Source organism: Sander vitreus, chromosome 12, assembly GCF_031162955.1.
Source record: "Sander vitreus isolate 19-12246 chromosome 12, sanVit1, whole genome shotgun sequence".
Lineage (NCBI taxonomy): Eukaryota > Metazoa > Chordata > Actinopteri > Perciformes > Percidae > Sander > Sander vitreus.
In genome coordinates this window covers 17,085,469-17,098,826 of record NC_135866.1, presented here as the reverse complement: position 1 = coordinate 17,098,826, position 13,358 = coordinate 17,085,469, and the positions used below count along the sequence as shown (strand labels likewise).

Here is a 13,358-nt window from a genome sequence, read left to right as displayed (position 1 = left end):
ACCAACCGCTTAAAGCAAGGTCCTACACTTCTTTCAATGGTGTTTTCTTTAATGCCGGGTGGTCAGAAAGGTGTGGACAGTTGTTGGGCTGGGTGGTAATTTTGCTAAACAGCAGACATGATATAAAAAAGGCAGTGTGGTGTTTCTATCTGCTTCTCTACAGTCTGCAGGACAGCAAAGAGATCCTGGAGAGTTGAGTGAAACTGGTGGTCAGTGAACCCCTGTCTTGTTTAACATATACATACACAAATAAACTCAGTTTATTATGTACACCAAGCTGTATGATCATTTTGGAGGCTGCAGTTTGTGGTGCTGTTGAACTGTATTGCATTATACTGACAGGTGTGCTATTATTAATGCACCACAAACTACATCCTCTAAAATGGCAGATTCACCTCTCGGGATTCCATAAAAACTGAACATAAAAACCTTCATGAAGGTAAAAAACTATTACAGTCAGTGACTAGGACCTGCATTGCTTTATAACAGCTATAATTAGTTGACATATAACAAGAAGGGCCATATTACAGTATAAAAACACTGAGGTCATTAGTCACCCAAGTCTAATTATATTTTATTTTCCGACAGGAACGTTCACATGCTAGATGAAAGCCTTCGACTATAAGCAGAGAGGATATACTGGCAGAGAAATCCTGACTCTTTTATGTATTTATTTATGAGAAGAATTTAACTGACAACAGGCCTCTTAGAACCACAAAACCCCTGAAAAAATATAGGGGAAATAATAATAATAATAATAATAATAATAATAATAATAATAATAATAATAATAATACCTTAATTTACAGTATATAGTATATTTATATAACAGAGTTACAAAATGCTTTACAATAAAAAATACAAGTATATTAGATCCAGAACTTAAAATATAACGTATTAATAAGAATCATATTAATAATTCACACAAATAAGATGAGTTTGCCTAGAGTTGCACAGCTGAGGGGCCCGGACTGCTGATACCAGATGACTGCATGCTTTGCTCTAGGGGTGGTATCTATATTGTGAATAAAAGGGGACCCAGAATAGAACCTTGGGGGACATCATGGTCCACTGTGTCTAAGGCTGAGCTGAGGTCAAGGAGAATTAAAATAGCATACAGCCTGTCTCCATATACACACACACACACACACACACACACACACACACACACACACACACACACACAAGCCAGATGTATCGATCAGGTGCCTCATGCACTTGTTCTTAGCAGGCACGTGAGATATTTGGATGTGTGTGTTTAGTTTGTTGGAGTGTGTGAGAACCAACAAGCATAACATGTTTATAGTTTCATTCCTTCTAATATTTATTCTAATAGTTAGTGAACCTCTGAAACCTGTTCCCTGTGGGTCTATTACAGTAAATCTGCATACTGAGTTGCAGCCGCATCACTGTTTTGTTAATAAGCCCCTTAACTTCACTTTAAGTTTTATTACATTCACTATACATAAGCATAGTTCCTCAGATAGTAGCTTGTGCAGTGGACAAGTAGGTTGATCATTTTTACTGAAAATAGATTAATAAAGGAGCAGAGCATTAGGACATCTAAACCGCTAATTTAAGAATCTCCTGAGTGTAAGCTTTTTATAAGGGATTTCTGTCATTCTTGTTTGCACCCAGCATCATGAACTCCGCCTGTTTAACTTCCAGAAACAGGCCCGGATATAAATTCACAGAGTTCGTGCAGACTTCTGTCCATCTTCTAATTGCAGTGACAATCTGGTGTCCGGATCTCTTCCTGTATTTTCCCTCATTGAATGACAACTGTACTACATAGCTGTAATCCCTCAAAGGTGGAAGTCTTTTACGCTCAGTGGAAAATCTTGTTTAGGTCTTGATTACCGTGAGATCCCAGGCAGTAGGATTCTTCAGGATAAAGAATCCCTGAAATAACTGACCATGCCTTAGATCTTAGTTTTATCAAGGAAATACCTACTGAAATAGTGAATGTCTTTAATGCAGTGGTGGAAGAAGTAGTGGTATCTTTTACAAAAGTAAAAAAAATACAGCTCTTTAAAAAAGTCTTTCATTCAAGATTTCATTTTATATTTCCTTCCGCTTTCTTTGTGTTGGAATTTTAAACTCCAGTGGATTTATGAGGACTATTGTTGACTGCTCCTGAGATCTCTGCAGGGTAAATCCGGACAGCTAGCTAGACTATCTGTCCAATCAGTTTTTTCAGAGTTTTCTCTCGCACGACTATTTTACAGCGGCTCTGTGTGGATCTTAGCACCGCCCATGACGATTCTGATTGGTTTAAAGAAATGCCAATAAACCAGAGCATGTTTTTCCCCCATCCCGGAATGCAATGTGGAGTAGCCAGACTGTCAGTACCCAATCCGTACTGCCTGTAAGATCCGTTCTGCGCATCATGCTGAATTGTGCGCATGCGCAGAACAGATCTTACAGGCGTTACGGATCGGGTACTGACAGTGTTCGCGCAAGTGTAGAACTGATCAGGCAGTGTCGTAAAACAAGTTGAGTTTCTGCGCATGCGCTGAATTGTGCGCATGCGCAGAACAGATCTTACAGGCGTTACGGATCGGGTACTGACACAGACCCTCCTCCGCTCCGCAGCGTGTAGATCGTCTGGCAAAGCGAGACTAAAAAAAATGTAAAGTGAAGATAACAAATCACTATAAGTATTACAATAAAAGTTACTCATTAGTCACATGTTAGGATGCTACCATGTGCTACCTAGCACTAAACATAAAGTACAACTGAGGCTGATATAAATGTCATTAGTGTTGCAGGTGTTTAGTCATAAAAAAAGTATTGGACAAATTGAAATTCAGACCTGATGATGATGCTAGAAAAAAGATGATCGATCACCAAAGTTACAATTAATCCTGAGGGGGGCAAAAATGAATGTCTGAAAATGAAATGAATGAAAATTTGCATGGTAATCAATCTACAGTTTTTTTCACTCAAAACCACCAGTGTTGGGCAAGTTACTTCCAAAATGTAATACATTATAGATAACTATTTACTGTCAATTGAGAGTAATTAGTTATATTACACTACTGTCTCTAAATTGTAATGCTTTACACTACTTTTGCGTTACTTTTGAGTTACTTTCACCAAAATTACGGCGGCAGGTAGCTTGTGAATTTCACCACAGGATCAATAAAGTCTCATCGTTATCAACTTTAATATATCATAGTTTATTCATAATATTTTGTATAATTAATATGAATATGCAATGTAACTAAAGCTATAAAATACATAGTGAAGTAAAACGTACAATAGGCTTATTTGACTCTGAATTGTGGTGGAGTAGAAGTATAAAGTAGGAGAAAATGAAAATACTCAATTAAAAGTACCTTACAATGTATTGAAGTAGCCTATGGTATAATCACTTTCCACCACTGATAAAATGTAGGCTAATGATATTACGTGCAGCAAGCCTAAACATTAATTCCCGACATGTTTATATCTGTCAGTTGCTCAGACACACCACTGTCCGCGCTGACGTACCGTTACCTGTTGGGATACAGATGCTGTCCGTACAATCTCTGGTTCTGGCTCTGCACGGGAACAGTGACGGGACAGCACCTTGCTTCAACGGAGCAAAATTAGTCCTGAAAATAATGTCCATCTCGCAAATGTATCCGTCCATGCAGTCATCTCAACCACCAAATTCCAGCAACAGGAAATTTGCATATAGAGCTAACCACTCCACATAGGATGCAATTTCCACTGTACTCCACCTGACTTTATCACATTTGGAGGAGAAAAACACCCATGCTGGGCTTCTCTTCATCGATTTCAGCTCGGTCTTTAACACCATCGTCCTGCAGCAACTTGTTAATAAGCTAGGGAGGCTGAATGTAGACTCTGGCATCTGCTTCTGGATTCTTAACTTCTTGTCGCAGAGATAGCAGAGAGTCAGGGTTGACAGCTACACATCCAAAACAATCTCAGTGAGCACAGGCTCACCCCAAGGCTGTGTCCTGAGCCCCCTGCTGTTCAGCCTGCTGACCCATTACTGCACTGCCAGGCTTAGCAAAAACGACATCACTAAGTTCGCTGATGATACAACAGTTGTGGGTCTCATCATCAACGATGATGAGACTGCTTACAGGAAGGATGTGGAGCCTTTAACTTTATAGTTCAGTTCACACAGTGTTTTCCTCAACGTGGACAAAACAAAAGAGATGGTGATTGACTTTCGGAGGAGGGCTGGCAAGTCCCATCATATGCTGCTGAGCATCGATGGTGCCACTGTGGCGAGGGTAAACACCATCAAGTTCCTGGGGGTTCACCTAGCAGATGACCTGACCTCCACCATCAACACCTCAGCCATCATCAAGAAAGTCCAGTAGTGGCTCCACCCCCTCCGGAAGCTCAAAAAGGCAGGTCTCCCCACCCTACACCTCACCACCTTCTATAAGGGCACCATTGAATCGATCCTAACTTATGGCCTCACATTCTGGTTTGGCAGCTGCAAGGAACATGAGAGACAACGGCTTGCACAGGATTGTGAAGACGGCCAGTAAAATTATTGGTGCCCCTCCTTCCCCTCCTGCTAGAGCTGTTTCACCAACGCTGCGCTCGCAGAGCCACCAGTATGATAAAGGACCCTCATTACCCCTCCCACAGCCTGTTCTCCCTCCTGCCATCAGAGAAAAGGTACAGGAGCATGAGCACCAGATCCAGCAGGATGCTCAATAGCTTCTTTTCACAGGCAGTGAGGATTGCCCCCTGCCAGTGCCCGCTGCACTGCAGAAACACACTGCACTGCTAACTACATACCACAGCAATTTAACACACTGTACCATGAACAGTTTTGAACAGTTTTTAAATATTTTTTATCTGGTTTTATATACTTATTCTATGTATGTATTGTTACGTGCGTCTGTATGATTGGTGTTTTTTTCTTGTTGCAGTGGCTGGTGAAGAACTGTCTTTTAATTTTCTTTGTGTATGGAAGTACACAAGGAACTATGACAAATAAAATGTATCTTAATCTAAACACTCACAGACGTTTTGTTCTGTGCTGAAATGTTTCGCGGTGTTGGTAAATTCTTTAAAAATAAATTACACCAATAAATGTGATGTAACTCGCGTAACTGAGAATGTAACGGGTATAATATTACCGAAATGTAATTAGTAAAGCGTTATATTACTGCTTTACAGCAAAAATTAATACATTACTGTAATTACTTTTATAACACGTTACTCCCAACACTGAAAACCACAAATATCAGCCTCACAGTGGCACTAGAGGAAAGCTCATGAGGTCACCAAAGTCAGTAAGGTTCAACCTTTGGAAAGACTACTATTCCAACACTTTAACTTGCAATTGAACGTCATCTTTACCTATACTGTAAATGTGAAAACATAGAAATTTTGAATTTTGAATTTTGAAAACTTGTTCACTTGACTGGCCTATCCCCCCAGATGCTGCCCCTGTTCCTTACTGGGTGCTGTCCACCAACTACGACAACTACGCTCTGGTCTACAGCTGCATCAACCTCGGGGCGATGCATGCGGCATATGCCAGTATCGTGAGCACCATGTCCTCTTTTGGAGTCGGAGTGGATAAGCTGCTCACCGCCAACCAGGATGCAGCTTACTGCAGCGCCATGTTTGTTTCATGCTAAGTCAATGCAATACACTTATTTTATCAGCATCTGTGGGCCTCTGTGGTGGTCTGAATACAGTATTGATAATCGATTAAATGATCGTTACCTTTGCTGCTGTTTTTGCCTTAATAAAATGACTCTTTGGTATACCCAACCAATACGATTTTAGTTTTCTTTCCCTCTGCTTAAAAAAAGTGGAAGTAGATCTGGAAAGGTGGAAGTCTCTACCTATATCTCTAATTAGATGAATAAACTGTATGAAAATGAATATCCTACCCAAATCTTTTAAAATCTATTTTAAGCTTTTCCAGTACAATCCCAAAAGCCTTCTTTAACAATTTGAATAGATGGATTTCTAGATTCCTGTAGAACGGTAAAGTTCCTAGAATCAAGCTCAAAACCCTATCAGAATAAGAATCTCAAAAAGGCTCATTACCAAGTAAGTTTTCACTGACAAAGAATTTGCCTTGGTGTTTGGTGCATACAATAAATATTAAGAGGAAATGTTGCCCCACTGAACAAGTAGGGCTAAATCTACCTGACTTCTGGCTATATTTGGCTGCTCAATTCAGAGCTATTTGGACATGGATTAAAAACCTAGAACATCCTCCAGCATGGAAACATTAAAAGTCTCATACAGCTGAAGTGAGACAGCGTAACAGTCAGTGCTTCAGTTTACATTAACTGCGTCGGACGCGGGTCGGGTTTGGACATATAAAAGAGAATGGTGTTGTAGTCAGGCTCGGTTGCTACTTTCTAGTTCAGACAGAAATATACAGTATGGCCCGAGCCGCAGTTCACTGTCACTATCCTCACTCCTCTGCTCTGGTGCTTCAGGTATAACAGAAAATGATAACAGGTGCCAATTCTTACACAACCTTCTCAAAACAGCCTCAGTTGTAAATATTAATGTGAAATAAGTTAATATGAAAATGAATCCTCAAGTCAAGCTCAAACCCCTGTCAGAATAAGAATCATAATAATGCGTATCACCAAGTAAATTATCACTTACAAGGAACTTGACTTGGTGTTTGGTGCATACAATAAACATATTACTGTAAGAGGAAATGTTGCCCCACTGAACAGGGAGGGCTAAATCTACCTGACTTTCGGCTATATTTGGCTGCTCAATTCAGAGCTATTTGGAAATGGATTAAAAACCTAGAACACATTCCGGCATGAAACACATTGAACAGTCTCATAGAGCTGAAGTGAGACAGCATAACCCAAACTCAGTGCTTCAGTTTACATTAACTGCGTCGGGCTCGGGTCGGGTTTGGAACAAACACAAAAATGCTTATTGTGTTCTAGTCAGGCTAGATTGCTACTCTCTAGTTCACTATCCTCACTCCTCTGCTCTGGTTCCACCGGCTTGTCATCCTTGCTACCAGGTGGCTCACTATTTGGTGCCATCTGCTGCTGTGAATGTATATTGACATTTAAAAGTGTAGACCCAAATATAGGATGACTCCACTTTTTCAAACGTATTTCCAGGCTTATATTCGAGCCAATACGGTATTGATCAGGTAAAAAACATTGATGATTAACTAGGCAAAATGTCAATGAGTTTACAGATACACGTTAGTTGCAGCAGCAGCACCATGCAGACTAAATTGCTTCTACTGACTGTCACTTTCACTTGGCGGGTAAACCTTGGGATGGAGCTTTTAACTGAGCAGCTTTAAACTTGACAGAAGAAGAGGCACAGAGATTCAGATGTAACATTAATGTAAGTTTGATATAGTGCGTTATATGTTCTAATTAGTGGGAATGCTGATTCAGCAGCATCCCAACTATTGTTATTCTGTTCGGCCATTTTCTTTATTTTTCTTATTCCGTACGTTTTTTGGCTCTCCGTAACTTCTGCATACTTTCAGCTATTAAAACCATTCAACTTTTTTTTTTAAATGTTCAGCTCTTTCAGCTAATTCACTTTGAAGTCAATGAGAGCATGCTTCAAATCTTCTTCTGCTCCCAAAATTTTCAGCTCCTTCATACTTTCACCTGCAGATGCCAAACAAACTTTAAAATGTTCACGAAATATTCAGGTATTAGGCTATGGCTATAGCTTTTCAGTTTGATATCTTTTACAGTTTTTGTGAAAAAACTGTTTATGTTTAGTGATCATTTCAGGATTTTTCTGCGTTTCTAATGAGTGTGTGTGGCGTCTGCCAGAGTGGATGATGTCATACACTAGAGTGCAGAGCCTTAAAAAATTATCTTTGTCCCTTCTCTATAAATTGCTCTCACGCCCACAATATCTACTTGTCCTGCACAATTTATACATCAAAACGTAGGTATTGTTGTCTAGTTTCAGGCAATGCAGTTATGCGATATGACTTATACTTTTGGTTCGATGAGCTTCCAAATGACAACAGTTCAAAATCTTCCTCCATTCGCTGCCATGTTAGTTATGTGATATGCCTTATACTTTTGGCTCGAGCTTCCAAATGACAACAGTTCCAAATCTTCCTCCATTCGCTGCCATGTTAAACAGCCTCCACATTTCCCAGCGAAACTCATAGCGAACCACTTTTTTAAATTGCTGATATGCCCACATTTTTAAGTTTATCAACATAAATTTTATATGGATGTGTTCATAAAGGCCTTGTCGTGGTTACGATTACATCATTTCACTGATACCCCTTATCGTTTTAGCAGTCTGAGCCTTTATTTGAGAGCTGGCTCTCCGTAACTTCTGCATATGTTCAGTTATTAAAACCATTCAACTTTTAAAATGTTCAGCTCTTTCAGCTAATGATGGGACTTCTTCAACTTTCTTCTACTATTTATACTTTTTTAAATATTAAGAAATTTTCAGGTAATTCATTTCAACTTTCATCTTTGACAGTATTACAGTTCATCTTCCAGCTTTTCTAACAATGTATTTTAGCTCTTCACTTATTTAGGTAATGCAGTTTAGCTTCCATCTCTGACAATTTTCCAGATGTTTCAGCAGTGCAATGCATTTGGGCTTTAAGATTTTTCATACAATTTGTTTCATATTTCTGCATATGTGAGTCATTATCAGTTAGAAAATATACTCAGACCTCACAATGTTCTACATATTTTGTCATTTTTCAACTTTTAAAGCCGACAATTCAGTTTAGCGTCAAGTTTTAACGTTTTATTGAAATTCATACTTATTAAAACGATTTCCACTTTTTCAATTACTCTCACTACTTCAACTTCTTCTTACGGATTTAAGCTATTCATCCAGTTTAGCTTTAGCAATTCAGCTATTCAGCATTCCCACGCATTTTCCGCAGGAAAGTCATTTTCTAGTTAACCTTTGTTGTCAAAATGGAATGGACTTTAACTGAACTGAATGGTTTACTTGCTAGGTAGTATTATCTAGAAAATTAATAGTCTAGGATTTGCTAGCTAACATTAGCTAAAGTCAGCCATTTTTTTAACCCCATCAAATATACAGGTTACCAAGCATGACAAAAAGTATAGCTTTAGCTGTATAACGTTCTACATTTTTCACTCAAAACCAAAAATGTCAACCACACAGTTGCACTAGAGGAAAGGTCATAGGGTCACCAAAGTCATTAAGTTTTATCTTCTGGGCAACATGAATGTCTGTACAACATTGAGATTGAGATATTTTAATCTGCACTAAAGAAGTGGAGCGACCAACATTATTATCCAAAAAGTACTTTAACAATCTACTGTAGTTATGGGTAGCAGAAACGTTATTTAACTTTTACACAACCTGTCAATCAGATCCTTCTGCCAGAAGGCTCTTTAAACACAAAATGTTAACAGGTGCTAATTCTTACACAACTTTCTCAAAACAGCCTCAGGTGTAAATATTAATGTGAAATAAGTTAATATGAATATGAGGCCTCGAGTCAAGCTCAAACCCCTGTCAGAATAAGAATCATAATAAGGTGTATCACCAAGTAAATTATCACTTACAAGGTACTTGCCTTGGTGTTTGGTGTATACAATAAACATATTACTGTAAGAGGAAATGTTGCCTCACTGAACAGGGAGGGCTGAATCTACCTGACTTCCGGCTATATTTGGCTACTCAACTCAGAGCTATTTGGAAATAGATTAAAAACCCAGAACACATTCCGGAATCATATTGAACAGTCTCATACAGCTGAAGTGAGACAGCGTAATCCAAACTCAGTGCCTCAGTTTACATTAAGTGCGTCAGGCTTGGCCAAAAAAACAGAATGCTTGCCGTGTTCTAGTCAGGCTTGGTTACTACTCTCCAGTTTAAGAAATATACAGCCTGAGCCGCAGTTCACTATCACCATCGTCACTCCTCTGCTGTGGTTACACCTGCACGTCATCCTTGCTACCAGGTGGCTCACTATTTTGGAGCCATCTGCTGCTGTTATGAATGTTTGGCACAGAGATTCAGAGGTAACATTGTTAACTTGATATAATGCGTTATATGTTCTTTTTTAAGATATTTCTGCCAGAGGCCTCTTTAAACACAAAATGTTAACAGGTGCCAATTATTACACAACTTTCTCAAAAGAGCCTCAGGTGTAAATATTAATGTGATATAAGTATATTTCAATATGAGGCGCTGCAGAAACACGGTCACTGAGCTATAAAAACTACACCAAAACTCAGAACTTTACTGCTATCCGGTAAGACAGGCAAGCGAGTGGCAGGTGTGATGCTCTCCTTTTCTCTACCTTTTTGTGAATATAGTATCTAAATTAATTCATTACCTTTAATTCTAAAATCTAAAAAACTAAACAGTCTTTTTCTTGTTCTACACAGCTTGTAAAGAAAAGATGAACGCCATCCAGGTGATTTCCCTGACCCTGCTGTCCGTTCTGGCGGCCAACGCTCAGTTCATCATGCCAGGAAGATGCCCCAAACCTGCTGTTCAGGAGGACTTTGATGCTGCCAGGGTGAATACCAAAGCTTTTAACTTTGATATATTATGAAGGGAAACAAGGTAGAATTTTTGTTTAATTTTTTTAAATTTAAATTCCAGAAGGTAACAAATTAGGCGTTCCCGGGTGACCGCTTTTCCCACTAGACATACATTGCCACTTAATGCCTCAAGATTCTGCAGCTCTTCATCAACAACAACTTAATGTGGTGTTTTTGTGTTCCTTGTGCTTCCTCTGCAGTATCTTGGTGTGTGGTATGATATCCAGAGACTGCCAAATAAGTTCCAGAAGGGCGAGTGTGCCACGGCCACCTACAGCTTGAGCCCTGGAGTTGGATTTAGTGTTTTCAACAGAGAGCGGCTGTGAGTACTCCAGCTGCATAAATAATGAATTTTTTAAGAGTTGGACACAATAAATTGACTTTCTGGAGCTTAAACAAAGAGATACAGGAGGTCTATTAAACTGTACAAGCTAAAAAAATAAAGTTTTGTGCAGCCAGTACCAGTTAAAGTTGTCAGGAAGACTTATCCTGGTAGTAAAACTATTAGCTCAAACAATATATTTTAAATATATTCCATCCAGTAAATGACTGTAAATTACATTAATTCAAGGAAATGTTAATTTACTTGAGTATTTCAACTTCATACTTGAACTCCACTACACTTCAGAGGGAAAATGTTGTACTTTTTACTCCACTACATTTATTTGACAGCTGAAGTTACTTTACAGATTAAGACTGTACAGACAAAACATACGATCAAGTTATAAAATATGATGCTGTGCTGTAGATTGAACTATCCAACAGTATATAAAGTATTTAAAGTGTGCTCCATCTTTATCAGCAATGACAATAAAATCTTCTGTCTTAAAGCATCAGTGATAATATTCAAATAATATAACTCTGTATAGGGACCGTTCTGTCCAGCAAGTACTTTTACTTTAAGTACATTTTGCTGTTAATATCTTAGTACTGTATCTTTTTACTGTCTGTTTCTTTTAGTGCTAATGGGACCATTAAATCCGTCATTGGCTCTGCCATAGCAGAAGACCCCTGTGAGCCTGCCAAGCTGCAGTTCTTCCATGAGAGTAAGGACCCCTAATTATTACAATCTGGAAAGATTACTATTCCAACACTTTAACTTGCAGTTGAGCGGCATCTTTAACAATACTTTACATGTAATAACAGACATTTTGAAAACTTTACTCTCCTGTCGTCCCAGACGCTGCCCCTGTTCCTTACTGGGTGCTGTCCACCGACTACGACAACTACGCTTTGGTCTACAGCTGCATCAACCTCGGTGCGAGCCATGCGGCGTATGCCAGTATCGTGAGCAGGCAGCCCACCCTGCCTGAGGAGACAATCAAGAAGCTACAGGGCACCATGTCCTCTTTTGGAGTCGGAGTGGATACGCTGCTCACCACCAACCAGGATGCAGCTTACTGCAGCGCCATGAACCAGTAAACAGATTGAGATAGTCTCTACAGATTGTGGTGCATTGTGGTGCTTTTGATTGTACTTTCACTGTTTGTTTCATGCTAAGTCAATGCAATAAACTTATTTTATTGGCATCTGTGGGCCTCTGTGCTGGTCTGAATACAGTATTGATAATTAATTAACTGATCGTTACCTCTGCTGCTATTTTTGCCTTACTAAAATGACTCTTTGGTATACCCAACCAATAAGATTAAGTTTTCTTCCCCTCTGCTTAAAAAAAGTCGAAGTAGATCTGGAAAGGTGGAAGTCTCTAACTATATCCCTAATTAGACGAATAAACTGTATGAAAATGAATATCCTACCCAAATCTTTTTAAATATATTCTAAGCTCTTCCAACACCAATCCCAAAAGCCTTCTTTAAAAATTTGCATAGAAAGATGTTTAGATTCCTGTGGAACGATAAAGTTCCTAGAGTCAAGCTTAAACACCTATCCAAATCAGAATCTCAAAAAGGCTTATTAACGAGTAAGTTTTTTACTGACAAGAAATATGCCTTGGTGTTTGGTGCATACAATAAACATATTACAGTAACTGAACTGAATGGTTTAATTGCTAGCTAGTATTATCTAGAAAATTACCAGTCCAGCATTTAATAGCTAACATTAGCTAAAGTCAGCCATTTATAACCCTGTCAAAAATACAGGGTACCGAGCATGACCAAAGTTATGGCTTTATCTTCATAACCTTAGACCATCTCTGCTTTTTTTGTATGATAATCCATCTACTGTTGTTGAGATTTTTCACTCAAAACCAAACATGTCACCCTCACAGTGGCACTAGAGAAAAGGTCATGGGGTCACCAATGTCAGTAGGGTTCATCTTCTGGGCAACATGAATGTCTGTACAAAACTGAGATTGAGATATTTTAATCTGTGCTAAAGAAGTGGAGCGACCAACATTATTATCCAAAAACTACTTGAACAATCTACTGTAGTTATCGAAAGCAGATCAGATATCTAACTTTTACACAACCTGTCATTTAGATCTTTCTGCCAGAGCAGAGGCCTCTTGAAACACCAACTTGTTCAGACATATTTGCAGGCTTGTACTCGGGCCAAAACAATTTTAATCCTGGAAACATTGATTATTAACTAGGCAAAATGTCAATGAGTTTACACTTGTACATTAGTTGCAGCAACAGCACCATGCAGACTAATTTGTCTAAACCAACTGTCACTTGCATTTGGCACCGTAAACCTGAGGATGGAGCTTTCAACTGAGGAGCTCTAGACTTGACATAAGAAAAGCACTTCTTTAAACACAAAATGTTTGGTGCCAATTCTTACACAACTTCCTCCAAACAGCCTCAGGTGTAAATATTAATGTGAAATGAGTAAATATGAATATAAGGCCTCGAGTCAAGCTCAAACCCCTGTCAGAATAAC

General features: G+C 38.9%; 1 protein-coding gene across 1 annotated transcript; it reads left to right on the top strand.

Moving 5' to 3' along the window:
* The first annotated feature begins 10,371 nt into the window (after nucleotides 1-10,371).
* On the top strand, nucleotides 10,372-11,939 carry LOC144526471 (apolipoprotein D-like). Its single transcript, XM_078263971.1, has 4 exons — nucleotides 10,372-10,492; nucleotides 10,718-10,839; nucleotides 11,478-11,563; nucleotides 11,698-11,939. The coding sequence occupies exons 1-4, from the start codon at nucleotides 10,373-10,375 to the stop codon at nucleotides 11,937-11,939; spliced, it is 570 nt and encodes a 189-aa protein (XP_078120097.1). The 5' UTR covers nucleotide 10,372.
* The last annotated feature ends 1,419 nt before the right edge of the window (nucleotides 11,940-13,358 follow it).

Excerpts from the sequence above, each read along its gene's own strand:
- LOC144526471 (XM_078263971.1), top strand. The coding sequence starts at position 10,373 with ATGAACGCCATCCAGGTGATTTCCCTGACCCTGCTGTCCGTTCTGGCG. Across the intron at positions 10,840-11,477 it reads GTTTTCAACAGAGAGCGGCT|TGCTAATGGGACCATTAAAT; the intron begins GTGAGTACTCCA and ends TGTTTCTTTTAG. Across the intron at positions 11,564-11,697 it reads GCTGCAGTTCTTCCATGAGA|ACGCTGCCCCTGTTCCTTAC; the intron begins GTAAGGACCCCT and ends CTGTCGTCCCAG.